Source organism: Sciurus carolinensis, chromosome 2, assembly GCF_902686445.1.
Source record: "Sciurus carolinensis chromosome 2, mSciCar1.2, whole genome shotgun sequence".
NCBI classification, from domain to species: Eukaryota; Metazoa; Chordata; class Mammalia; order Rodentia; family Sciuridae; genus Sciurus; species Sciurus carolinensis.
In genome coordinates this window covers 111,673,157-111,697,682 of record NC_062214.1, presented here as the reverse complement: position 1 = coordinate 111,697,682, position 24,526 = coordinate 111,673,157, and the positions used below count along the sequence as shown (strand labels likewise).

General features: G+C 37.7%; 1 protein-coding gene and 1 non-coding gene across 3 annotated transcripts; one reads left to right on the top strand and one right to left on the bottom strand.

Annotated features, from left to right (window-relative positions):
* The first annotated feature begins 1,596 nt into the window (after positions 1-1,596).
* On the top strand, positions 1,597-23,939 carry Rad51 (RAD51 recombinase). 2 transcript variants are annotated; one of them, XM_047541879.1, is made up of 10 exons: positions 1,597-1,809; positions 4,045-4,133; positions 6,102-6,239; positions 9,393-9,510; positions 10,395-10,486; positions 17,316-17,410; positions 21,306-21,419; positions 22,246-22,375; positions 22,584-22,705; positions 23,167-23,939. In XM_047541879.1, exons 2-10 carry the CDS (start codon positions 4,047-4,049, stop codon positions 23,288-23,290), a joined length of 1,020 nt encoding a protein of 339 aa, XP_047397835.1. In that variant the 5' UTR covers positions 1,597-1,809; positions 4,045-4,046; the 3' UTR covers positions 23,291-23,939. The 2 variants fall into 2 exon arrangements, with proteins under 2 accessions (XP_047397835.1, XP_047397836.1); XM_047541880.1 differs by having other exon boundaries at positions 22,584-22,710; positions 23,167-23,291.
* On the bottom strand, positions 3,385-3,457 carry Trnav-aac (transfer RNA valine (anticodon AAC)). Its single transcript has one exon. It is a non-coding gene; the product is annotated as a tRNA-Val (tRNA).
* Positions 23,940-24,526: the final 587 nt, after the last annotated feature.

Sequence of the window (24,526 nt, the reverse complement as noted above, 5' to 3'; positions counted from 1 at the left end):
GTGGGACATACCTGTAATCCCAGCAATTTGGGAGACTGAGGCAGAAGGATTGCAAATTGGTGGCCAGCCCCAGCAATTTTTCCAGGTCCCAAGCAACTTAACAAGACCTTATCTCAAAATAAATAAGAGTGGGTGATGTGGCTCAGTGGTTAAGCACCCTTGGGTTTAATTCCCAGTTATACCCCCCTGAAAAAGAAAAAAAACAACAAAAAAGTCAACACAAAACTCATTTGGCATAAAAATCAAAGACAAAGATATTTCCTATTTCCATAAACTTCTTTAAAAACTTATTAAAATTATCAGTTTTTTTTTCAATGAAAGTTAAGTTGGCTTTCTTATTGGAGTTTTGTTTTTTCTGTATGTCTAAAAATTAGAGATTTTCTTTTATTCATTTTGGTAACTGCAACAACCAACTTTCCCACTCTAAGAATGATTTTATTTGTAGTGATGATATCTGCTTTCTTGGGTTTCAAGTATATAATTAAAATATTTATATAGTAAGTATTTGTGTTTTACTTTGTTCAAAGTGTTGACTATTTTCATAAAATGTTTAGTTTTTCTTTTACTAATTGGAAAGCCGATTGTTTTTGCACTATTAAAATGTTTATTATTTGAAATCTTTTGTGATGTCTCTTTATTAACTGAGGAGTATTTTACCATATATCCAGTAGGCCTTTGACAATATACCAAAGAAACCTCTAATCCCAAGCCACTCAGGAGGCTGAGGCAGGAGCATCCCAAGTTTGAGGCCAGCCTCAGCAACAGCAACTTAACAAGACCGTCTCCAAAAAAAAAGCGGAACTGGGGAAGTAGCTCAGAGGGAGTACCAAGTCTTCTGCCAACACTCATCTAACTGAAAACAGATAAGATTAAAATATGTCAGGACCTGAATGTAAGAATCAAGTAAAACCACAGCTATCCTTATGTCTCTGAAGGGCAGTAAAAGAAAACTGGGGGCTGGGAGTATAGCTCAGTGTCAGAGCAAGTACAAGAGGCCTGGCTTCAATCCCAGAGTATAAATTTTAAAAAGGTTTCTCGAGAAGCTAACATGACTACTATGAGCTAATGCAATGACTCTCAAAAGTATGGTTCCCAGATCAGCATCAGAATTACCCACACCTACTGAATCAGAAAACCAAAGGGACCAATAATCCGTAGGGTTTGGGTTTTTGAGGGTTTTTTTTTTATTATTTTTTTAATTTGGGAAGCTCAGCGCCAGGAAAGATCAAGAGTTCGCGTTCCATCGCTGCAGGAAAAACAAGTATACCTTCGCGCCACACCTTCTCCGGAAGCCGCCAGGATCGCTAGCCGCAGCGTCCAATGATGCATACTGGGAGATGTAGTTCCGGGCCGATCGCACCAATTCTTGGAACTTGTAGTGCTCGATCAAGCAAGAAAGCAAAAACTCACAAAGTTTAAAACAGTCCTGAGGGGAAAGGGAAGAGCGTAATCTACAGTACTACTCACCCTCAAATTCCTTGAGCCCATCTCTAGGCTCGCGATCAAAGGCGAAAGAGACTAAAAGGCGGGTTCGAGAGGGGCGGGGCGACGTCACGTTAACGCGGGCGTGACCCTGCCTGAGAGGCTTTGGCGGGATTTCTGAAAGTCGCGGGACGCGGAGAGCAGCTGAATACCCAGGCCTGAGGACCCTGAGGCGCCTTCGGAAGCGCGTGGTTGGGTACTGAAACTCGCTAGGGTTGTGCACGGAAGGCGGAGTAAGCGGGTTGAGAAGTGGAGCGCGCGCGAGACCAGTGGACTGAAGTCGGAGCGCGCGGCCCGCCTCACCGAGCAGCGCTGCAGCAGGCCCAGGTGAGTTTAAGGCGCAGTCGGGACTCCTAGAACTGGGGCTGATGCTGACCCGGTCCGTGCTCGGGCAGCCGACTCTTGGGGCCCCTCTGCGCCGACTGAGAAACCCGAAGATGGCGGGGAGGGACATGCCGGGGCCCAACCGACCCTCAGAGCTCGTTGTGGAGAAAAAAGAAACTGACCCAAGTTTTCAGAGCTTCAAACCCGGTCCTCATCTGATGGACTTGAACTAGGAAGCTGAGATCCAGAGAGGGATACTCACAGCTGATTAATGTTACAGCAGAGGTTTCTGAATTCCTCAAGTTTTGCCTATGAAGTACCGACCTCCAGCTGCCAAAAAGATGTTTTCATCGTCTAATATGGGAAACTGTTGATGGTTCATGTAATGCCTAGGGAATGATCCGAAGTGAGGTTTGGTTTTTGTGAGTGTGTATAAATCATAAGGGTATGCAGCTCCGTGAATTGATACAAAATGATTATGTAGTCACCACTCAGGTCAAGACATAGAATCCTGGGGCTGGGGATATAGCTCACTGGTAGATGGCTCGCTATCCCAGTAAAGGCTTGGATTAATCCCCAGCACCAGCAAAAAGAAAAAAAACCAGAAGCCTTCTTTGGACCCCCTTATGTTATATTTTGATTTCTAACACCATTATCTTGGCCTGTTTTTGAATACACCAAGAGTGTTGAGTGTTTAGCTGTTCCACATGTTTGTCAAAAGTCGCTATTTGTCTTTTTAATTTTCCACTCTTCTGGTGGGTATCCAGTAATATCTCATTGTGGTTTTAATTTTCCTGATTACTGATGATGTTGAGCATTTGTTCATGTGTTTCTTGGACATTTGGGTATCTTCTGTTGTGAAATACTTGTTCAAATCTTTTTTGTCTTTTTTTCTCTTGTGTTTTCTGTCTTTACGGATTTGAAGGAGTTCTTTTTATTCTGGTTATCAATCTATGTGGCAAATACTTTTACTGTGATTGATTCTTCATGCTATTAATATGGTTTCTTTTGGCAAATAGATGTTCTAAATTTAAATTTAGTCTTTTTTTCTTTTTGGTTGTTGCATTACTTATCCAGTTCAAGAAATCGTTATCCATCCTAAGGTTGTAAAAGTATTCTTATATTCTGAAAACTTTTCTTTTACCTCTTACATTTAAATATAAAATCTATTTTCCCCTTGTGGGTATGAAAGATGTATCAAATTCATTTTATTCTCCAAGGCTATCTACTCAACACTATTTATTAAACACTATTAAATAGACCATCCTTTCCCTATTATTCTGCAGTGCTGTCTTTTTGTTAAATTATAAAAGGAGATACTTAAATTGCATTTCAATGATTCTGATATGGAATTATCAATTCACAGTATGTTAAATCTGCCATCTAAGAGATATGTACCTAAACCAATCAAGAATAAATGACATCCTATCTTCTATCTTCTGTCAAGTCTTCCAAGAGTGGGGTTTCTGTTATCTTTGGGGTTAAATTTGTCCTCATATTTGTCCAGATTCTTTTTTTTTTTTTTTTTAATTTTTAGTTGTAGGTGGGCACAATACCTTTATTTATTTTTTTATTTTTATGTGGTGCTGAGAATTGAACCCAGGACCTCATGCATGTTAGGCAAGCACTCTACCACTGAGCCACAACCCCAGTCCCAGATTCTTTTTTTTCTTTCTGAGTGCTCAGGAGGTGCTCTACCACTGAGCTATATCCCCCAGCCCTTGTCCAGATTCTTTTGATTTGATCCTCACCACCACTCATGGTTGAACCCAGGGGCGCCCTACCACTGAGCTACATCCCCAGCCAGGGTCTCAGTTGCTCTGACTGACCTCAAGCTTGAGATCCTCCTGCCTCAGCCTCCCAAAGTGGATTATAGCACCCAGTTTTTATGTGATTTAAGCCCATTTATTCTTGTGGACATAAAGACTTGCACACTTTTATTAATACACCTTGAAGATAATTTAATGTTTTTTGTTCTCAATTCTTTTCAAGCTGAGTATCATATAACTGTCTTAGTAGCCTTATTGTGATACCCACATGGTGATGCTCAGCTATCATCCCAGTTACTTGGAAGGCTCAATCAACCCATAGTTGGTTAAATTCTCCCTGTGGAACCTGCAAATAGGGAGGCCAGCAGTAATTCTTCAAAGATTAGTTACAAAACTAACTTTGCAGCTCTTTACTTACTCCCACAGTATTTCTCTAGTGTTCATACTGTTGGCCATCTGTTTTTTTCAGTAATGGCTATGCAGATGCAGCTTGAAGCAAACGCAGATACTTCAGTGGAGGAAGAAAGCTTTGGCCCACAACCTGTTTCACGGTTAGAGGTATGTTCATAGTTTCTAATTTTTTAATTGTAATGCTGTACCTAGATTCTACCTAATGGGGGATAGCAACCTTTACATAAAATTGTAGGTATATTCCTAAGGTCAGATCCCAAATTAGAGTTTTCAGAGGTTGTCAAGAATCATGCTTGTAATCCCAGGAATTTAGGGAGACCCTGTTTCAAATTTTAAAATAAAATAAAAAGGACCGGGGATGTGACTCAGGGGTTAAGTACCCCTAGGTTCAATCCCCAGTACAAAAAAAAAAAAAAAGAAAGAAAGAAAGAATACTGTGGAAAGGTTTAATATTATTGCTAAACATGTTGGACCAAATCTTCATATTTATTGTTTCTCTTTCTCAGAGCTGGATTTTCAGAAACTGAGGCTAGAATCCTATGGTGTAATCTCAGTACTGCTTACATTAAGTATGAAAGTGTTGTCCAGGAGTTATGGTGACCTGGACTGGTTATGCAGGGAGATCTGTTCACCCAGATCTCTGCTGAAGTTTCTGTGCTAGCATAGGCAGGAAGAAGAGTGTGGGATTGGTAAGGTATAGGAGCCAAACTCAAATTTGTGACTGCCTAAGAACATCAAGCACCAGAGCTGGGGCTTTGCAGTATTTTAACCCACTGTAGCTGATTTGGGTTGAAAGAAGTAGGAGGGAAAGCTTTTGATTTTTCTGTCTCCTTTTGCATAATCCTCCCATCTCCAACTAAGCTTTAGAACTCTAGAGATTACTTAAGTTGGTTTCTGATAAACATTTGAGTATTCAGAGTCATAACTTTTGGTGCCTTGAGCATCCTTACATTCCCACATGTTATTGCGTAAACATTACTACCAGATATGGTTTCTGTTGGCAAACACTAATCTTTCCCTTCTCCTGAAGCCTCCCTGGACCCCACATACAAACACATCCCTCCACTAATTCATGCTCTTGGAAACCATAGTTTTGGTGGCTAATAAAACCAAATCTGACCTTCTAAATAGGGAGAAAGAAGTCCCTTTTGGTGGTTCACTTGGAGAAGTGGCATAAAAAATGGTAGTGTTTAGTGACCAAAAATAGTTTTTCCCATTCTTTTTTTTTTGAGACAAGTCTTGCTAAGCTGCTCAGGGCCTTGCTAAATTGCTGAGGTTGGCCTTGAACTTGTGATCCTCCTGCTTCAGCCTCAGATTATGGGCCTGTGTCACCATTCCTAGTCTTTTGAGGAACCTCCATACTGATCTCCATAGTAATTTACAATTCCACCAACAATGTAAAACCTTTCCTTTTCTCCACATCTTTCCCAGCATTTATTCCTTTTTTCTTTTTTTGAACCAGGGATTATATCTCTGGGGGATACTGTGCCATGAGCTACATCCCTTCAATATTGTTATTTTGAGACAGGATCTTCTTAAGTTGGTTAGGGCCTTTCTGACTTCCTGAGACACTCCTCAAACTTGTCAGCCTCTCAAGTTACTGGGATTACAGGTGTGCCCCTACAGTTGGCTCTCATATTTTTTCTTGTTTGTGTTATTGATGATTGTCTAGTGCTAGTTTAAATGACTGGTTTTGATGATGAGAAAGTTGATAATTTGCAATTTAATGGATCATATGTAATGTAGGTCACACTTCTCAGATCTTTTGTATTAATTACATTGCTTTAAATACCTCTGAATTAAACTGGGCATGGTGATGCATGTCTGTAATCCTAGCAGTTTGGGAGGCTGAGGCAGGAGGATTGTGAGTTCAAAACCAGACTTGGCAATTTAGTGAGATCCTAACCTAAGCAACTGAACAAGACCTTGTCTCTAAATAAAATTATAAAAAGGGCTGGGGATGTGGCTCAGCAGTTAAGCCCCCCTGGGTTCAATCCCCGGTACCCCCCCCCAAAAAAAAAATAAAACTGAATTAGATAGGTTATATAGTATACACATTAAACTTATAAACAGATGAGAGAACTGAAACAAATTTATCCATGATTTTACTTGCAGCAATGTGGTATAAATGCCAATGATGTGAAGAAATTAGAAGAAGCTGGATTCCATACTGTGGAGGCTGTTGCCTATGCACCAAAGAAGGAGCTAATAAATATTAAAGGAATTAGTGAAGCCAAAGCTGATAAAATTCTGGTAAGTTCAGCTCTGTGACCTAGGGAGGCATTAGTGGGAACAGTATAAAAGAGTAAATAGTGAAAGGTAGTCTTCCTTTTTCCATCCTCATCCTTCCCTTCATCCTGGTCCCCTTCGGTTTCCAGTTGCTTACTTTTGTATTTGCCTCCTCGCATAAATTTCAATATCATGAAATTAGATTTAAATCCTACTATACCTTGTCTTTTTAGATATTATGATTCCATATCTTAGAAATATATTCATTCAGTGGGTATGGTGGTATATGACTGTAATCCCAGCAACTTGGGTAACTGAGGCGAACGATGACAATTTAGTGAGAAATTTTAAGAGGCGTGTAACTCAGTGGTAGAACACCTTTGGGTTCAATCCCTAGTACCACAAAAGAAAAGATCCTTCAGTAGCTAGATATTAAAACATTTGAGAAGAATATTAATGTTCTTGGGGGCTGGGGTTGTGGCTCAGTGGTAGAGTACTCACCCAGCACATGTGAGGCACTGAGTTCAATCCTCAGCATCATATTAAATAAATAGATTAATTAATTAATTAATAAACTAAAGGTGTTGTGTCCACCTATAACAAAATTTTTTTAAAAATAAATGTTCTTAATATAAGAAAGGTAAACAAAAATATGTATATTTGATTTTTTAATTTTTCAACTGTATTTATAAATTTATGTTTAGAACATATACTGGGGATAAAGACACTAAAATATTAGCATTGTTATTTCTGGATGGTAAGAATATGAGCAATTTTGTGTGTAGGTACATACATGTGCTGGGAATTATACCCAGGGCCTTACTTAGTCTAAATATGTTCCCTACTACTGTTGCTATACCCCAGTCAATTTTTTTGCCTCAATTTTCTGAAGCCTCTATGTTTTCTTTAATGAGCATGTATTGCTTTCAAGTAGAAAAGCTGTTTTTATTGCTTGAATATTAAAATCCTGTATTGATTTTATTGTGTATAATCTATCAGTTAACTTTTATTGTAGATAAGATCTTTAATAACGAGAATGTGATTTCAAATCATGCTTTTTTTTTGCTGTAATAAATATACAAGTAATTTTACTGGCTTAACTGATTATGAGGTGCTAATATAATAATCCCTTTTATTTTATAATGCTAATTTTTGGGGGGGGGTTGGGGGTACCAAGGATTGAACTCCAGCACTCAACCACTGAACCACATTCCCAGCCCTATTTTTTTGTATTTTATTTAGAGACAGAGTCTCACTGAGTTGCTTAGGGCCTTGCTTTTGCTGAGGCTGACTTTGAACTCAAGATCCTCCTGCCTCAGCCTCCCAAGCTGCCGGGATCACAGGCATGTGCCACCATGCCCAAGCAGCACTTTAGTTTTTGAAATTCCTTCTCTTTCACATATTCTCATTTTGCCTTTTTAATGATACTGAGAAAGATAAGTAGGGCCAATATTGCTACTTTATAGATAAAGAAACTTAAACACGGTTTATTTATTGAGCCAAGGTCATGCAGATGATAACAGAACTAAGATCAGAATTCAGTTATTTTTATTTTCTTATACTCTAACCCTTCCTCATCTACATTTCATTGTATATATTTTTAATATATATATTTTAATTGTAGATGGACACAATACCTTTATTTTATTTTTAATTTTTTTTTTTTTTAGATTGTTCAGTGGATCTTTTAGTTTATGTATTTATTTATATGTGATGCTGAGTATCAAACTCAGGCCTCACACATGCCAGACAAGTGCTATACCACTGAGCCAAAACCCCAACCCTTATTGTATATTCTTAAACTAAGAGCTTTTGAGTTTTTAAACACTAGCAAGACTATCACTCTAGATATTTATTTAGTATCAATCTGTAAAATTTACTCAGAGCTTAAAAAAAATAAGTACTTACTAATTTAAGTCCTAAGAGTGAGATGTTGCTATCTATGTAAGTATGAAGTTATTTATTAGATTATTCAATCAAATGTTTGTTGAAGTGGTAGCTTAATTATAAATAAGAATTCTGAACTATGGTTGTGGCTTAGTGATAGAGCACTTGCCTGGCACATGTGAGGCACTGGGTTCAATTCTCAGCACCGCATATAAATAAAATCAAAATAAAGGTCCATCAACAACTAAAAATTCTGAGTCTCTAATACTTTGTTCAAAGATTGATTTTGGCTGGAGATGTGGCTCTGCGGTAGAACACTTGCCTAGCATGCACTCTGCCCTAGATTCGATCCCTAGCACCATGAAAAGAAATACACATACTGTGATTTGACTAAACTATGCCAGTAGAGGTCTCCAAAATCTATTTGCTGTCTCCTTCTGGGCATCAGTTTTCATGACTGAACAAAAGCTGATAGGATCTTACTTATGGTCATATCTTAATTTCAGGAATGATATCAGTTCTCTGCTCTGGGAACACATAAATGTGAACCTAAAATAAGTAAATTGAGATATGCAAAATGATGTAGACATATGTGTCTGGTTTGATTTCAGATATTTTATGTTGTGAATTCCTGGTTCCTAAAGATGCATATTGTGTTATTTGCTTTTTAATGTTAAAGATAATTTTTTCAGGGATGGAGACTAAACTCAGTGGTAGAGCACTTACCTAGCATGCCTTGTGAGGCCCTGGGTTTAATCCCCAGCACCACATACATACACAAAAAAAAAAGATTTGTTCAGTCACCCTGGCTATTCCTTCCAAACCCCCTAATGTGTTTGAAATTGAGACTTTAAGTAAGAAAATCCATTTTAAGCATATAAATCAAAATGATTGAGAGAGAAGGATATTGTGAATGAAGTAATTTTTCCAGAAGGTGTCAGATTCTTTGTTGGTGAATTCACCCCAGGAATGAAGATCTTCAAGTTAAAAGGGAGACTCCATAGAATTCATAAGTTTGAGAGACTGGGAAAACTTGACAGAGGATAAAGTCAAAGAATGCAAGAGAAAAGGAAAGATATTTAGATATAAAGCAAGGTAAAATGAGACATGATTTTGAAACTGGGAACATATTAAAAATAATTCATTTGACTTTGACAGTTGAAACCTTTGAAAGACAGCATTGGTAACACTGAAATCTCAGAGAAGGACTTGTATTCTAGCACTATTGATCACAAACTTTCCAGATCAGTGTTATTATTTGGTTGATTTAACATTCCTTCATTTTCTCAGGCCGAAGCAGCTAAATTAGTTCCAATGGGTTTCACCACTGCAACTGAATTCCACCAAAGGCGGTCAGAGATCATACAGATTACTACTGGCTCCAAAGAGCTTGACAAACTACTTCAAGGTAATATCAATTTTTTTGTGTGTGTGCTGGGGATTGAACCCAGGACTTTGTGCATGCAAGGCAAGCACTCTACCAACTGAGCTATATCCACAGCCCTAATATCAATTCTTTAACCCATGTTGTAAACTGATTAGCAAAGCATGCAGGTTATAGAACAAAACTAAAATATTGAAGCAGGATTTACATGTTAGATATGATTAAGAGTTAAGGGAGTGTCTACACCAAATAAATAAAACTGCTAGGGTGGGATTTGACTTATATTAAAATTATCTGTTTTTGTTTTTGTTTTTTTAGTTGTAGATGAACATAATACCTGTATTCATTTTTATGCAGTGCTGAGGATCAAACCCAGTGCTTCACATGTGTAGGCAAGCCCTCTACTGCTGAGCTACACCCCCAGGCCCTAAAATTATCTTCAAGTTAAATAATTTAATCTATTTAATACTTCATTCAGAGAATAAGCTTCCTCTGCTTAAGGAATAAAACTAATTATGACCTATTCTACCACAGGGTTGAAAATTTGCTGACTAATGAAAAGCAGTGGTAGTTATAGGAATTGAATCCAAGTGAGACTCTATCTCTAAATATAATACAAAATAGGGCTAGGGATGTGTCTCAGTGGTTGAGTGCCTCTGAGTTCAATTTCTGGTACCAAAGGGAAAAAAAGATGCTATAGATGAAGAATACACAGAACCTCCCTGTACATTTCTTTGTTTCTTTACAACTCTATGATCTATGATTACTTCAAAATAATACTGCTTATTGAAATTTCAATTTCTAAGTTATGTAAACATCTTTCTGATGAGCTCCAAGAACATTCCTAACATTTCTTTATAGTTTCTAGACATTTTATTGTTCTGAGAAGTGCTTCTTATTGCTTTTAGGTGGAATAGAAACTGGATCCATCACAGAGATGTTTGGGGAATTCCGAACTGGGAAGACCCAGATCTGTCATACACTAGCTGTAACATGCCAGGTGAGCTGTTGGGACCCTAGCTAATTAAATTAACAAGGATTAGTTGGCTTATATATTCGGAACCATCTGTTAGGACAGACATAAAAGGGACTTTCTCTGTTCTCAGGACTCCTATAACTAGTTGGAAGATTGACTCCTACTGCAAATCTTCCACATCATAGAAACTTCCATATCACTGATTTCAAATACTTTCTTATCCCTTAGGCATCTCCTGGATTTACCTGCCCTTTTTTTTCATTAGTCTTCATTCTATGGTTGATCATTAAAGTAATTCCTTTAGAAAAATCTCAACTTTTATATCCACTTGAAGAGATGCCAACCTTAGATGAACCCCATTTCTCAATATTTGAGCCCAAATTATTCACTGAATCATACTGAAGAAAAATCATACCATAAAACTGACTGATTTCACTTTAAATTCAAAATGACAAACTTTGGATTAGCATTCAGTACTGTTTGGTTAATCTACTGAATTTCTCCGGTTAGGTATGCTCTCCTAAACTTGATCTCATACTTGGTCCTTCTCATACTTTCATGTTTCTTTCAGCCCTCACACTGAGCCAATGATCTAATCTGCTTTTGACACCAAATCTATAAATCCAGCTATATTTTTACCCATTTTTATCTCAAACTGTGATGGATGTATGTCCCTTTTCCTCTCAATAGCTCATCCCTAACAGTGCGATCTGATTACCATCTTGTTGCCATCCTCTCAGACTCTGCTTCTGTTCGATTTCTCTTAGATTATCTTCATCAGAATACAAATATGCCCAATATTTCCTCTATTAGGGAAATCTTTCCTGTTTTTCCTTTACTTATACTCTCATTCATGGATGGATTTGGGAACATAAACACTGGGTTAAACAATTGCTTAATATGTTGCATTTAAGAAATAAATACAAGGATTGAACTAGACTTGAGAGCATTAAAACCTTTGTAAGGGTAGAGCCTATAAATAGCTTGTTCCCTGCTGTGTTGCTAGATGCTAAGTCATTACTTGTTAGTCAGTAAGCATTCAATAGTGTTTGAATGGATGGAGATTATAGAAGTCCTAAGGCATGCCTGACATACTGTAAAATAAATGATACAGAGGAAATAGTTCAACTGTTTAAAGGAGAAGGAAGGATTGCTTTACAGTAATCAGAGTGTGTATCTTCATAAAGAAAGATATTAGAAGCTGGGTAAGGTGGCGCATGTCTATAATCCTAGTGGCCTGGGAGACTCAGGCAGGAGGATTGCAAGTTCAAAGCCAGCTTAGCCACTTAGCAAGACCCTAAGTAACTTGGCGAGACCCTGTCTCAAACTAAAAAGGGCTGAGGATGTGGCTCAGTGGTTCAGTGCCCCTGGGTTCAATCCCTGGTACCAAAAAAAGAAAGAAAGAAGGATAGATAGATAGTTATTGGACTAGACCCCTAAAGCATACAAAATTTGGGAGGTAAAGAAATTAAAATTAAATTATTGAATGGAATAAACAATACAGGCAAAACGACAATATATAAATCTGTTCACATATAGCCTGTTTAGCATTTATGTAGAACAATGTAGGATATGAACCTTACAAAGATATATCAAAGTGGGGCTTGGTGGTGCATGCCTGTAATTCCAGCTACTTGGGAGGCTGAGGCAGGAAGATGACAAATTGAAGCCAGCCTAGACAACATAGTGAGACACCCCCCACATACCCCTCGCACTGCTGTCTTAAATTAAAAGGGTTGGAGATACAGATTGGTGGTTGAGTACTCACTGGGCTCAATCCCCAATTCTTTGGAGAGTGGAGAGAGAAATCAAGGTCTTAGGTCTTCATTGGAGAGGTACAAAGTATAAAATTGGGCTGGGGATATAGCTTAGTGGTAGAGTATGTGCTTAGCATGTGTAAACCCTTAGTTCAATCCCTAGCACCACAAAAAAACCCTTCCAATGAAATTTAAACTTGGTTCTGTAAAGGGATGGGAATATTCCAAGTTTTTCAATAGGAAAATAAAACTTCCAGAAATATTCTGATAGCAATCTGTTAAAAGGAAAGACTAGATCTGAGGAAGTTGATCTAAGATTATTAAAAGAATTCACCTGGTGAGTTTTTATGGAAATATGAGTTCAAATTTAGAGACAGTGGGTTGGAGGTGACCATAAAAACCCAAGTGAAAATATATAGCAGGGGTTCTTTGTATTTGAGTCAGGGTCTTCAGTGCACTACGTAGGCTGACTTTGAACTTCTGTACTCGAGTGATCCTTTGCCTAAGTTTCCTAAGCAACCAAGACTGCAGGCATGTACCACTGTACTCATTTAATCTACCAGTATTGAGGAGTATGGAACCAAGTCATGTAGAGAAGTAACAGTGAACTCTCTGGAAATGAAATATCTACAAGAGAGAGTGTAGAGTATAGAAGAGAAAACTAACAAACTTCCCTTTTAACAGTTACAAATAGTATTTAGTGGTACCTTTTTTCTTTCCTGAATAGGTCATCTTCACGCTCTCTGACTTTAAGAGTATGTTCCTGGGAGTGGGTCAGTCCGAGTACCTTAGAATCTGGACTATTCCCATTTTGACCAATTCTTGTGTTAAAATATTTGAGACTTTATCATCATTCTAGATAATTCAAAGAAAATTACTTTTTGTTTGTTTTTTTTTGTTTGTTTGCAGTACTGGGGATTGAACTCAGGTGCACTTTACCACTGAGCTACATCCCCAGTTCTTTTTATTTTGAGACAGTCTCACTAAGTTGCTGAGTCTTCCCTTGAATTTGAGATCCTCCTGCTTCGGCCTCCCAAGTCACTGGGATTACAGGCATGTTTCACCATGCCCTGGCATGGGCCATCACTTTCTTGAGATGGTGAATGCTGTTTGTTAAGTTAGAAGAATATTCTGGTTCTCTGTGAATAAGTTTATCTGACATCAAGCAAACCAGCTTGATAGTTTTGTTTTCTTATCATTTACCTTTCTCATTTACCATTTTATTATTTCTTTCTTTGATTGCTCCACTGATTTTTTTTTTTAATGTTTTTAGTTTTAGATGGACACAATATATTTTATTCATTTTTGTGTGGTGCTGAGGATTGAACCCAGTGCCTCACACATGCTAGGCAAGCACTGTACGACTGAGCTACAACCCTAGCCCACACCACTGATCTTTTCTTTGCAAACCAAAATTTCAACATATGTCTTATGAGACAGCCAAGTTGGGATTTCAGTATCAAGTAGGCCTATGTCATTTTTGGCCCTCTTCATGAATAATTCTGAGAAAGAAGTTGATAATGTAGGAGAAATTTGGGGATAAGAAGAAAGTATTGAGAAAAGTGATAATAAACTGTGAAAGCTTGCTTGAGCACCATTAGAAAATTGATAGCTGAAAGGAAAAAAGCACTATTTAAGATATTGCCCTATGGGACCTGGAAATGGTGGCACATGCCTATAGTCTCAGCAACTCAGGAGGCTGAGAGAAGAGAATTGCAAGTTCAAGGCCAGCCTTGGCAACTTAGTGAGAATCTATCTCAAAATCAAAAGGGCTAAGGATGTGGCTCGGTGGTAAAGGGCCCCTGGATTCAATCCCTAGTACCAAAAAAGAAAAAAACCCACACAATGTATTGCCCCTTGGGGATGTAGCTCAGTTGTAGAAGACTTACCTAGCATATGAGAGGCCCTAAGTTTGATACCTAGTACCAGGGGTTAGAGAGGGTGGTAGCCTTACATGGGTTATTGAACATGATGTGTGACCTTTTTAATAGAAATGTTGTACCTGTGTTGTTTTAACGACTGCTTTTTTGTTGTGCTGGGGATCAAACTAGGGCTTCCTCAGGCTAAATAAGTGCTATACTGTTGAGCTATATCCCCAATATCCACCCCATGTTGTTTTGAAAGTGATCTATGTAGAATGAATATTTACACAGTACATAATATTCATCATTGCCGTAGGAAATCAAGTATCATGCTAGTGCTCCAAAGTTGTAAATAAAATCCTAACCTGGGACGTTTATTAAGTTATCAGATATTCCTCTCAACCATAAACTGAAGCAAAGGTCTCACGTAAACCTAGCCTCTTTATAAAAATAACACTCACAGGTGCCTGAGCCACTATAGATCTTTGATTTTTTTTTTTTCCAGAGAAAAAGAATGCTAATTTATTAAAAGTTGAAAGGATTACATTTCAGCAGTCTAAGAGCTAGGGCCAGAGGTATAGAGAGGATGTTAGATTACTGCTTATGTCTAAACATTCTTTGTTCTCACTGTTCAGATTTTCTCAACTTAATGAAGTAAAAACTTGCTAAGTATTAGATCTCTTAACAGTGAAGTCATATAAAGTTGAGAGCTATAGTTAAAATATAAAAATACAGTCCATATTTGTCTAAGTACTAGAATAATTTTAAAATTCTGAGAAGAATTTAACATGTATCAAAAAATGTTTTTATTTTTTATTTTTATTTATTTATTTTTTTTAGTTGTAGATGGACACAATACCTTTATTTTATTTTTATGTGGTGCTGAGGATCGAACTCAGGGCCTCACACATGCTAAGTGAATGCTCTACCACTGAGCCACAACCCTGGCCCCAATATGAATCAAATTTAAAAACATATGCTAACTGGGTACAGTGGTGCACACCTCTAATCCCAGTGGTTTGGGAAGCTGAGACAGGAGGATTTCAAGTTCAAGGCCAGTCTCAGCAGCATAGCAAGGCCCTAAGTAACTTTTGAGGCCCTGTCTCAAAACAAAAATTTTACAAAGGACCAAGGATAAGACTTGGTTAAGCACCTCTGGGTTCAATCCCCAGTACAAAAAAAAAAAAAAAAAACACTCTTTCACAGAAATTTAATTTTAGGAAATGTTTCATATATGTCTAGTAAATGTACAAAGAATTTATACCATAGCATTATTAGAATAGTAACAGTGAGAAACAACACACATCACTGTAGGATAGGAAAAGTCAAATTATGATACTAATCAGTTATTTAAAAACAGCTAAAATGCTGGCGCCCTAGCCCAATAACACAAGATGGCTGTGTTTGCACTAATAGGGCAAGTTGGAGAATGTAGCCTGTAGTAAGTACTTTCTGTATGCCAAGTACTATTTAAGTGATTTACATGATTTTATTTAATCTTTAAAAAAAAAAAAAAAAAAACCAGCAAAATTCACAATAGCCAAATTATGGAAGCAGCCCAGATGCCTGTCAATAGATGAATGGATAAAGAAAATGTGGTTTTGAACACAGTGGAGTTTTACTCAGCCATAAAGAAGAATGGCAGATGCTGGTAAATGGATAAAACTGGAGAATATCATGCAAAGTGAAATAAGCCAGACTTGGAAAATTGAGTCAAATGTTTTCTCTCCTACGCAGAAGTTAGAGCAAAATGAGGGAGGAAAGGGCAGGTTAGTCAGATATCATAAAGATTTAGAGAAGATCAATAGAATAAAGAAAAAAAAAATCAAGAGGGAGCTGAGAGAACGAGAAGGGGAAGAAACACGGAATGAATTTAACAAAATTACACTATGTAGATGCGTAAATATACCATATCACATTTCACCTTTATGTGTATCTATAAAGTACCAATCAAAAATAAATGAGAGAAAGAAAGACCAGTAGAATAAAGGAAGGAGAATAGGGGCAGGAGGAAGGGGGCTGAATTTTTAACCCAAGCATATAGTTCTGTAATTTTGAAAAAAAGTTTTTTTCTAGAATGAGAACATTTAGCACGAGCCCCTTAACGTAAAATGTTCCAAGGGATTTTCCTCAGAATCTAAATGTGAATTTTGGCTCCAAAATAGGTTTCTATTTTGGAAACCATCCTTAAGCATCATTCATTTAAAATTTGTAGAGTTAATTTAAAGGTGTTTAACATGGGGTAGGTAGTTCAAAATAGAGATTTTCTTGTGGCCTGTAAGTCAAGTTTTCATAATGTTCTGTGTTCCTTTCTTTTCTTGCCTTTTTGTTTGATTGATTGGGTGTATGTATGTTTTTGTGTGTATGTTGGGTTTGGGGATTTGGAGTTTTTTGTTAGGTTCTTTGGGTTTTGAGGCTGGGGATTAAACCCAGGGCTTCATGCATGCTAAGCATTTTGCTTTTTCTTTCTTTCTGCCCTCCCCACTTCTTTCTATAACAAACTGTTATTTTCCTTTTTCCCTTTGTTCATTTTTAACACATATATACTATTGCAGCAAATACCTTCTCTCTTGCTCATATTTTAAACTTGCTGTAGATGCTTCTGAGCCATTGACAAGCCCCTTTAGTAGCCCTTTGGAATGAACTCTGCTCAATAAAGTGAAGTATAGGGCGGGAGCTGGAGCTCAGTGGCAGAGCACTTACCTAGTATGTGTGAGTCAATGAGTTCAATCTTTAGCACCTCATAAAAACAAACAAATAAAATAAAGGCATTCTGTCTATCTACAACTATAAAAATTTTGTCTTAAATAAAGTAAGTATACATTTGATCTGGATGCTAAAATTAATTGGGCATTGGATTAGGGTCCCTTGTTAATTAAACCTAGGGTAAAGGTCTAAGTATTTGTATTGTTGAACTGATACATCTGTTGGTGTGCAGTCAGATTTTCTCACCTACTTTGAACTATATTTGTAAGCAATCAAACTCTTGACAAGATGCTAGCTTTATGTGCTATTAGACACAATGAGAGCAGCTTCATGTCTAATACCAACTGTGTTTCCATCAAAAGGGAATGACTCCTTCCTGCCTCTGATTGTCATTTTACAGTTTTTATTTCCCCTCTCTGCTTTATTGGGAATAAGAGGAATTATAGACCTGTCATGGAGAACTTGATCACCTGTATCAGAAATATCGATTGTTTCCACTGTTTTTCTTGTTGTTTTTTTCCTCTTTAGCTTCCCATTGACCGGGGTGGAGGTGAAGGAAAGGCCATGTACATTGACACTGAGGGTACCTTTAGGCCAGAACGACTGCTAGCAGTAGCTGAGAGGTAGGTTACTTATTAGACTAGAGAATATATGGCTGCTCTTGTCACTGCAGTGATCGCCAATGTTAGTTTGGCTAAAGAATGTCTCTTGTGTTTCTTTATATCCCAAAGTTATATGTATGGTTCAAAAGGATGGTCTTCTTTAGTAAAAGGAAGAAGGGGGAAAAAAGACACAATAATATATGAATCTTTGTCAGACTGGATAAAAAATAAAATCCAGCTGACTTCCAAAGAAACACTTTAGATTCAAAGACAAATAGGTTGAAAGTAAAAGGATGGAAAAAGATGTCACATGCAAACAGTCACCATAAGAATAATGAATAATAGTTATATAAAACAAAATAGTCTTTAAGACAAAAAAAAAAATACTAGTGATAAAGAGGAACATTTTAGAATTAAAAGGTCAGTTCACCTGGAATAAACAATTATAAATATATACACACCTAACAACAGAACTCCAGAATAAGCGAAAGAAAAACTGAGGTGATTGAAAGAAAAAATAGACAATGCAACAAATATTTGAGGACTAATGTCTCTCTCACTTTCAATAATGGATGGTACTTTCGATATATCATAGTCAATAATGGGTAAATCATCTGTTCAGTGCCTTGATGAAGTGTGTGTTGTTTTCATTGACTTTTTTGTCACTATGCCAAAAGACCCAACAATAACAATAAGAGGAGAAAAATTTCTTTGGCTCACAGTTTCAGGGGTCTTAGTCCATACATAAATGGCTGATTCAGTTCCTCTGGCTAGGAAATTAGGCAGAACATCACAGCAGAAGGGTAGGGAGGAGAAAAATAGCTCAGGGCATAACAGTTAGGAAGCAGAGTGCTCTGCCCACCAGGGATAAAACATGAACCCTAGAGCATACCCCCACTGGCTCATTTTCTCCAGCCACACCTTACCTGCCTATAGTTGATCCATACCAGTGGATTGATACACCAATTAGGTTAAAGCTCATAATCTGATGTGTCTTCATTCTTGCATTGTCTCACACATGAGCTTTTGGGGGACATCTCATATCTAAACCATAATAGACATCTCTGAGAAACCTATTACCGACATCATACTTATGGTGAGGTTTCGAATGCTGTCCTCTTCATGTTAGGATCAAAGTAAACTCACCACTTATAGTCAATGATATACTTTAGGTCTTGGCTAGTGCAGTCAGATAAGAAAATGAAATAAAAGGCATCCAAATTTGGAATGGAAGAAGCAAAACTGTTTGATGATGACTATATGTAGAAAATCCTAAGGAATCCACCAAAAACTAGAACTAAAAAAAATAGTTCAGCAAGGTTGTGGGACACCATATCAATATGCAAAATAATTGTGTTCCTACATATTAACAAAGAACAATTCAAAAAACAGTTTCAGTTACAATAGCATGAAAAAGAATAAAACAGTAGCCAGGCATGGTGACACATGTCTTTAATTTCTGCTACTTGAGAGGCTGAGCCAGAACGATATTGAGCCCATGAGTTCTAGACCATTCTGGGTAAAACAAAATATTTCAGAATAAATCTGACAAAAGACGAGTGTCACACATTGAAAACTATAAGACTTGCTAACAGATATTGAAGATTAAACTCCATATTCATGGGTAGGAAGACTCTTATTAAATGGTAGTCTTCCTCCAATTGACTTACAGATTTCTTTTTTACTGTTGTTGTTTTGGGTATGGGGGATTGAAGCCAGGGGTGCTTAGCCACTGAGGCACAATCCAGCCCTTTTTATATTTTATTTAGGGACAGGGTCTCACTGAGTTGCTTAGGACCACGCTGAGTTGCTGAAGCTGGCTTTGAACTCAGTGATCCTCCTCCCTTATCCTCCTGAGCTGCTGGGATTACAGGCGTGCACCACCACACCTGGCTTGATTTACAGATTTCAGCACCATCCCTGTCGAAATTTAAGCAATCTTTTTGCAAAAATTGGTGAACCAGATACAAAATTGATATGCAAATATAGAGGACTTGGAAAAACCAAAATATTCTTGAAAAAGAACAAAATTGAAGGTCTTAGACTTTCCAATTTTAAAACTCATAGCCAGGATTAGTGATGGCATATCTGTACTCCTAACTACTTGGGAAGCTGAGGCAGGAAGATCGTAGTTCAGGCCAGCCCAGGCAATTTAGCTGAGACCCTATCTCAAAATAAAATTAAAAGGGTTGGGGATATAACTCAGTGATAAGAGTATTTGCCTAGCATATGTAAGGCCTTGGATTCAGTCCCCAGAACTGCCAATAAATACATATATAAATAAAGTTACAGCAATTAGGTAAATATGATCATGGAATAAGGATGAATTGGGAGTTCAAAAATAAAACCTTTACTTTATGGTGACTGGATTTTACAAAGATACCAAGGCAATTTATGTGGAAAAGACGACTTTTCAACATGATGCTAATATAGTTCAATATAAATGTGCAAAAAAAGGAAACTCTAGACCCTTACTGTACATGGTACTAGTAACATAGTTATTTAAAAAAATTAAATACAGCTGGGTGTGGTGGTGCACACCTGTAATCCCAGTGGCTCAGGAGGCTGAAGCAGGAGGATCTTGAGTTCAAAGCCAGCCTCAGCAATGGCAAGGTACTAAAAACTCAGTGAGACCCTGTCTGTAAACAAAATACAAAATAGGACTAGGGATGTGGCTCAGTGATTGAGTGTCCCTAAGTTCAATCCCTTGTACCCAAAAAGGGGGGAAAATTTTACTAGGTATATATACTAGGAAAGTAGAGATTCCCAGTTTTTTCCCTAAAGGAATTTATATTCCAGTAAAAGAATGGCCCAGTAGCTCTTCACAAGTGCCATAAAAATACCCAAACCACATTTTTGGAAGTCTAGAAGAGCGAGAATCATATCTATTTGACAGATGCAGGAAATCTTTTGTGCAAGTACAGGCAAAGCCAGGTGTGGTAATGTGTGCCTTTAATCCCAGCTACGGGAAAGAATTACTTGAACTCAAAATTTGAGGCTAGCCTGGACAACACAGGGAGACCCCTAACTGAAAAAAATAATTTTAAAAAGTGCAGGCATTTCGTTGAATTTGTTCAAATGGGTAAATCAAAACTTTTTTTTTTTTTAATGGTGTGAGGATGAACCCAGGGCCTCTTGCATGCTACACCACTGCTCCATCACTACTAAGCCACATCCCCAGCCCTGTACATTTAATGAGAATGAAATTGTCTTTCTTGATCAATCTTGAACATTGTCTTAGGTGGCAGTATGAAAGCAGGAGCTATTTTATTGCCATTTTTAGACACAAAGGAAAAATATCATTGAGCCATAAGTTGAATTCAGATGTCATTCATACATAAATATATTCTGAACTGTAACTTGTTTTATTCTTGTAACTGTAAATTATTATTAGAGTTTGTAAGAAATGAAATTATTTTGATTTTCTTGAACTTATAGTTTGGGGATCCTTTTTAGCAGATTTAATTTCCATATAGCAACAGTTTATGGGAATTTAAATTGATACATTATTTTGGCTTGTTGTCCTTGGTTTTTTGCAGAATATTGTTTCTTTGTAATTAGAAATTCTTATTCTAGTTCAGGAGATCTCAAAGAATAAATTTGATTTATCTCGAAGTCTTGCCAGATAGATCTACTCTTAACAGATGCTGCTGTCATCTTACTCTATGAAGCTTGCCTGTATATCATACAGAAAGGAATTTAGTGCAGATGTGCCTCAGTTGGAAAGCACTTGTCTAGCATGCATAAGACCCTGGGTTTGATCCCCCGCACCACCAACAAAGGAAAAAAGAAAGATACTTATATTCTTGGGCCTTGAAAGCACTGTCAACACCACTTCTTACCTACCTATCTTTAAATCTTAAAAATGAATTTCTCACTCATCTGAGTTCTGTGCCTAAAATGTTCTCTCTTCTAGATATGGTCTCTCTGGCAGTGATGTCTTGGATAATGTAGCATATGCTCGGGGATTCAACACAGACCACCAGACTCAGCTCCTTTATCAAGCATCAGCCATGATGGTAGAGTCCAGGTTTGTGCTCAGCAGAAGACACCAAATATGTTCCCAGAGCTTTTTCCCTCAATCTTGTTGATAATAACTTGAATTAGAAATGGAGAATTTTAGTTTCTATTATGATACTTATGATGTGTGTTTGCACACAGGCTGTACTGGAGATTGAATCCAGAGGCTTGTGCCTGCTGGGCACACACTTATAGCACTGAGTTGCATATCCTCAGTCCTTTTTTGTATTATGAGACAGGGTTTCCCTCAGTTGCCCAGCCTGGGCTTGAACTTTGTAATCCTCTTGCCTCAGCGTCTAGAACAACTGGGATTACAGGTGTACATAGCCACTCCTGGCCTATTGTGACACTCTTGTTTTGTGATCAAGTCACTAATGAAAAATAAAGCCAAAGCTGGGGGTGGAATTCAGTGGTAGAGCACTTGGCCTGGCATGCGTGAGACCCTGGATTTAATCCTCATCACTATACACATACCAAAAAACAATCTAACTGAACTTGCTAGAAATCTTATCTTTTTAAATACTACCTTAGGGTGAATGCTGTACAAATATTTATTAAACACCTTTATACAAATTAAATCATGAATATGAGATTTTTAGGATAGTGGGTACAGGAGCAGAAACTGACACAGGCTAGAAATAGTCCTCAGAAAATGCTTGTTCCCACTGGGCTGACGACTAAGGCAGGAGGATCTAAAATTCAAGGCCTGCCTTGGCAACTTACTGAGACCCTATCTCAAAAAATAGAAAGGATTGGGAGTGTAGCTCAGTAGTAAAGTGCCTCTGGGTTCAATCCCCAATACCAAGAAAAAAAAAGAAAATTCTTGTTCCCTGTAGGTATGCACTGCTTATTGTAGACAGTGCCACCGCTCTCTATAGAACAGACTACTCAGGTCGAGGAGAGCTCTCAGCCAGGCAGATGCATTTGGCCAGGTTTCTGCGGATGCTTCTGAGACTTGCTGATGAGGTAAGCTGCAGGAAGGAACCTGCTTCTCAGTGGCTACAAAAATTTCCAGGAACCTTGCTGAGAGGTGAGGACATTAGTGCCTAATATCATCAAGTTATAGAAAAGAGGAGAAACATTAGTCATTTGTTGCTTTGTGAGGGAATGTAGTGGCAGCATTAAGGTTCTTAGAATGTCTATAGCCACAAAACTGACATCCTTTCCCCATCAGTTTGGTGTAGCAGTGGTAATCACCAACCAAGTGGTAGCTCAAGTGGACGGAGCAGCCATGTTTGCTGCAGATCCCAAAAAACCTATTGGAGGAAACATCATTGCTCATGCATCAACCACCAGGTAAGGTAATGGCATCAATACTTCTTGTTGAAATTCATGTCATATTAACTATGAACTAGACATGATGATAAAATATTTCCACTTAAACCCTATTAAAGCTGACATTGTGTAATTAAAAACAAAATCTTGCTAAATCTAATTATCTTACTCTGGTTGGTACAGGTGTTTGCTTTTAGTTCAGAAAGGAATTTAAAACCCTCATTTGTTGAAGAATGAATATGAATAATTAATATGCCTGTGCCTGATTATTTTGAAAAGTGTCTGTTTCAATATGAACATTCCATTAGGGTAGAATGGATTTCTCCAGGTTGGAAGTGCACTAGATGCACTAAGATCCCTAATGTCCTTGTAGGAAATACATACACACATACATATACACACACACACACATCTAAAAAAGCTCTATTATAAAAACAGGATGTAATTATAACTTGGTGCTTTGGTCTGTGTCTTTGGGTCAGACTATACCTGAGGAAAGGAAGAGGGGAAACAAGAATCTGCAAAATCTACGACTCTCCCTGTCTTCCTGAAGCTGAAGCTATGTTTGCCATCAATGCGGATGGTGTGGGAGATGCCAAAGACTGAATTACTGGTGTTTTTTCCCTGTGGTAAACTTTAAGTGCTACAATCTAACAAAGAGGACTGCTCCCTGGGGTTCTTCACAGGCCTCTTCCTGTTGTGACTGCCAATACAAGACATTCAGGAAAATAGCTATTGTTCAACCTTTCTGATGGTGTAAACAGGAGACAGGTCAGTATTCACAAACTGATCTGATATGTTTATTCCTTCTGGAGTATGTTAATCTTTGTAATTTCTTTGGTGTTTGGAGAGGTATAAAATACCTTTGACATAGTGTCTTGGGATGGACTTGGGGCTAACAGGTCTCAGACAAGTAAAGTTGGGAAGATCTGACTTCTTCTTTCACTTCCAGATAATGATAAAATAAAGTGTCTGAGCTCTGCAGCCAAATGAATGAGTCTCTTCACAGAATCTTTTCTGTATCAGTAAAACTCCCCTGTTAATTAGTATGTAGGTTTTAAGGTTGTGTGCCTGAATTCATAAAAATTTGGTTTGATTAAGGAATCTTGGAAGATGCTTGCTGGGCCATCAGCCCTTCTTCTGCTTGCTTGGTCTTTTACTTACCACTAAGACTAACCTAAGATAATTCTGGAATCTTAAGCATTTCATAGGCTAAGTAACAGATATAGTATGAGGCTGTTAATAAAATAACTATTTGAAATTAATGTACTGTTTATTTTTTTGTGGTCCTGAGGATTGAACCCAGGGGTGCTCTACCACTGAAGTACATTCCCAACCCTTTTTAGTTTGAAAGAGTCTGCAAGTTGGCAAGGCTGACCTCAAACTTGTGGTGATCCTTTTATCAATTTTCTGAGCTGCTGAGATTATAAGTGTGCACTGAAACCCACTGTTCCATTTATAGGAGTTATTCTAGGGCAAGATGAATATTTCAAAATAGGGTTTCCATAATACCACTTTGGCACAGTTTCTATTGCTTTAAGTATTGAAAACTAAAAAGAAAATCTTACATTCAGGTAATTGATCTTATATACCTAAATGGGAAATATTTGAACTATTCATGACTCTCCTGTGGCCTGTTTTTATTCCACAAGTCTTGGGTTGTAGTGGTCTGGCACTTGCCCAGATTATTCTATTATAGGAGTTTGAGATCCTTCTCTTCCCAAGACTTGTACTTGGAATATGTTTTAACCAGTTCTTCAAAGTTTAAGGGGCTTCTCAGCTAGTATTGGGATGTGTCACTGAAAATCTCTGTTGCTGCATAGGCCAGCCCCTACCATATGC

Coding starts and splice junctions, on each gene's coding strand:
- Rad51 (XM_047541879.1), top strand. CDS start 4,047: ATGGCTATGCAGATGCAGCTTGAAGCAAACGCAGATACTTCAGTGGAG. Junction 22,376..22,583: donor TTCTGAGACTTGCTGATGAG/GTAAGCTGCAGG, acceptor TTTCCCCATCAG/TTTGGTGTAGCAGTGGTAAT. Junction 22,706..23,166: donor GCTCATGCATCAACCACCAG/GTAAGGTAATGG, acceptor TCTTTGGGTCAG/ACTATACCTGAGGAAAGGAA.